This window comes from Aegilops tauschii, chromosome 2, assembly GCF_002575655.3.
Source record: "Aegilops tauschii subsp. strangulata cultivar AL8/78 chromosome 2, Aet v6.0, whole genome shotgun sequence".
NCBI classification, from domain to species: Eukaryota; Viridiplantae; Streptophyta; class Magnoliopsida; order Poales; family Poaceae; genus Aegilops; species Aegilops tauschii.
In genome coordinates this window covers 91969764-91972332 of record NC_053036.3, presented here as the reverse complement: position 1 = coordinate 91972332, position 2569 = coordinate 91969764, and the positions used below count along the sequence as shown (strand labels likewise).

General features: G+C 53.6%; 1 protein-coding gene across 1 annotated transcript; it reads left to right on the top strand.

The window, feature by feature from the left end:
* Window positions 1–232: 232 nt before the first annotated feature.
* Window positions 233–2292, top strand: LOC109770507 (uncharacterized). Its single transcript, XM_073508053.1, has 2 exons — window positions 233–583; window positions 684–2292. Exon 2 carries the CDS (start codon window positions 777–779, stop codon window positions 1656–1658), a length of 882 nt encoding a protein of 293 aa, XP_073364154.1. The 5' UTR covers window positions 233–583; window positions 684–776; the 3' UTR covers window positions 1659–2292.
* The last annotated feature ends 277 nt before the right edge of the window (window positions 2293–2569 follow it).

The following is a 2569-nucleotide window of genomic DNA, read 5'->3' as shown; positions in this document are numbered from 1 at the left end:
TAAGAATAACAGAAATGGATGCCATATGTTGAAAGAAAGGACATGGATCTTTTGAGGTACTAATGGTTATTAGGGTAGTGGAGTGTGATTTTTTTAAAAAATTCTTATAGCACTACTAGACCTTCTGAAAGTTGTAATGATTATATCCCTGTCTTTATTTCCCAAGCACTTGCAAACGATATGGTGATTTGAGGAATAAAAGTCTTGATAATGTTAAAAAAAGAAATGTCTTCGGCAGCAGCAGAGCCCAAGAGGCCGAGCCAAGAAAGGAACAGAGGAAGAAGCTAGGAGGCCGAACCCGAGAGCCGCGCCGTCTGGGGCGCCGGCTGACGGCCTCGTGGAGGAGGCGGCGCGGGGCGCGACAGCGGACGGGAGGGATGCAGCCGTCTTCCTCGCGCTCTGGGAAATCAACGAGCGCGCCACCTGAAGATCTCCATGGCTACCGCCGCGGAGCTCGGGTACCTGCGCCTGACCGCTGATGGAATGGCCGTGGCCGCAGTCGCACGCCAATACGCGGATGCCGCGGGCCGACCCGTACGCCGGTCGGACCAGCGCGGTGGCATCGCCTGCCCCGCTCCAGCAGGTACGCACACGGCCAAGGGCTTGCCCCCTGTGAATTCGAGTTCGAGTTCATTTCCAGTTCAGCCGGCGACAGCTGGTAATCCGAGTCCGCCAAGAACCAGGAGCTCTCGGATGAATAAAAGCGCCTCCAACTCGATTCGTTCGCCTCCCTCCCCGATCCCCGATCCCCAGATCCAATCCAAGACACGCCATCGATGGCGGCGAAGGTGCTCCAGCTCCGTAGCTCCGACGGCAAGGTGCTCGTCGCTCCGGCGTGGGACTATCGCCCGACCGCCGCCCAAGCCCTCCCGCTGGAGACGCGGGTGCCCTCGCGCGCCCTCGAGAGGGTGCTCCAGTACTGGACCAAGCACAACCTTGCCAAGGCCACCGGTGAGTCCCGGGAGTCCCTCGCCCGCTGGGATGCCAACTTCCAGCGCCGTCTCGAGGAAGACGGCCTCGCCAAGGAGGCCGCTGCAGCCGCCCAAGAACTCCGCCGCTACGGCGTCGACCATGGAGGGCGTCCCCATCGCCACGCCGCCACGGCCGCATCTGATGTCGCTGCTCCTGCAAAGGCGGCCCGTGTTGATCCCGTCCGTGTCTGGTGTGTCAACCACGGAGAACGCAGCCATGCGCCGGCGATGCCCGGCTCCTTCGATGCCTCTGATACTGCCTCCGCCGCGCGTCCTGGGCCTGCCACCACCTTGCCGGCCGCTGCTGGTGCTGACCCCGTGGACGTCCGGTGCGCGATCCGTGCCCGTGGACGCCAGATGGCTGAAGACGAGGAGTCCGCTTGCCACCACCGCAAGTGCCCGGCTTCCAAGGCCCCACTCTGCCTGCCTGCCACTGCTGTTGCGCCCGTGAAGAAGGTCTCTCGTCCCGTCGCTTCCAAGGCTCGCTCTTTCGTCGGCTCTACAACATTGCATGTTACTGCTGTTGCTCCCGGTGTGAAGAAGGCAACTCCAGCTTCAACTCTGCGTGCAAGAAGGGGGATGGGGGAGCTCAGCTGCAAGATTCCGAAGCAAAACCATGTCACCGCTGCAGCACCAATGAAGCAACCAATTGCTTGGCTGCGTCCAGTGGTATTACGCCCTTGCTAGTCCTTCCTAAACCATGCACACATGAGTTTCATTTAACCTTTGCATCTCTAGGTTCTGCACTTAATCAACAAGATTTCTAGTGTTCTTTGAATCCCTTTCAGTATTACTAATCTTACAAGGGTGTCAGCAGAGTCCCCATCTAGCTAGGCAGCAAAAATCATGCTAAGATGTGTACGGCATAGTTACACTACATCCATACCTGGTCCTAAGTTAAGGGTTTAAGTAAATAAAGGGCACTTTCAATAAATCAAAGTAACGCAGATGAGCCTAAAAAGGAAACTCATGTACTGCAATTCCGGCACCTCGCCGCAAAATCCAAAACGCCCGTTTGCTACCCGGCTTGTAGCAGGAAAAAGGAGTAGAATTGAACTTGTCGATACACACGTAATCTTGTGAGCTGCCTAGCGTTTGGAGACTGTGCTGACTCTCTTGTAAACTTAATCTTGGCTGAATTGGATTCTTAGGCATTGGGCGTCTTGGTGAGTTAAAGTTGCAGTTTCCGACAAGTAACATTGGTTAGTGAACCCTTGTGTGTGTGCGGGTGAAGCTTTGTGCTAAGCAAGTCCTCAATGTACCGACTATCAAGTCATATTGTAATCAATATCAGATATTAATGAAAATTTGTTGGCCTGAATTTGTGCAAAGCATTTGAGTAACTTTCTGTATATATGTTTGTTGTATGCATCTATGACTTCTTAAAACATTCTGCTGCTCTGGTCGGAAAAGTGTGTACTGAGGCATGGATCCAATGGACTCACTTTGTTTGAGTTGTCAAGCACATAACCATGTTTGGGGCAGTTATTGGTTAGAAGATATTTTGGTTTGAGATACCGCAATCTAATTGTCAAGAATGTCAAAAAGGTTGCATCATATTGCAGCTATTTGACAAATAGGTTTGGCTTTTCTCAGAT

What these genes read in the sequence shown, in the direction of transcription:
- LOC109770507 (XM_073508053.1), top strand. Translation starts at nt 777, where the DNA reads ATGGCGGCGAAGGTGCTCCAGCTCCGTAGCTCCGACGGCAAGGTGCTC.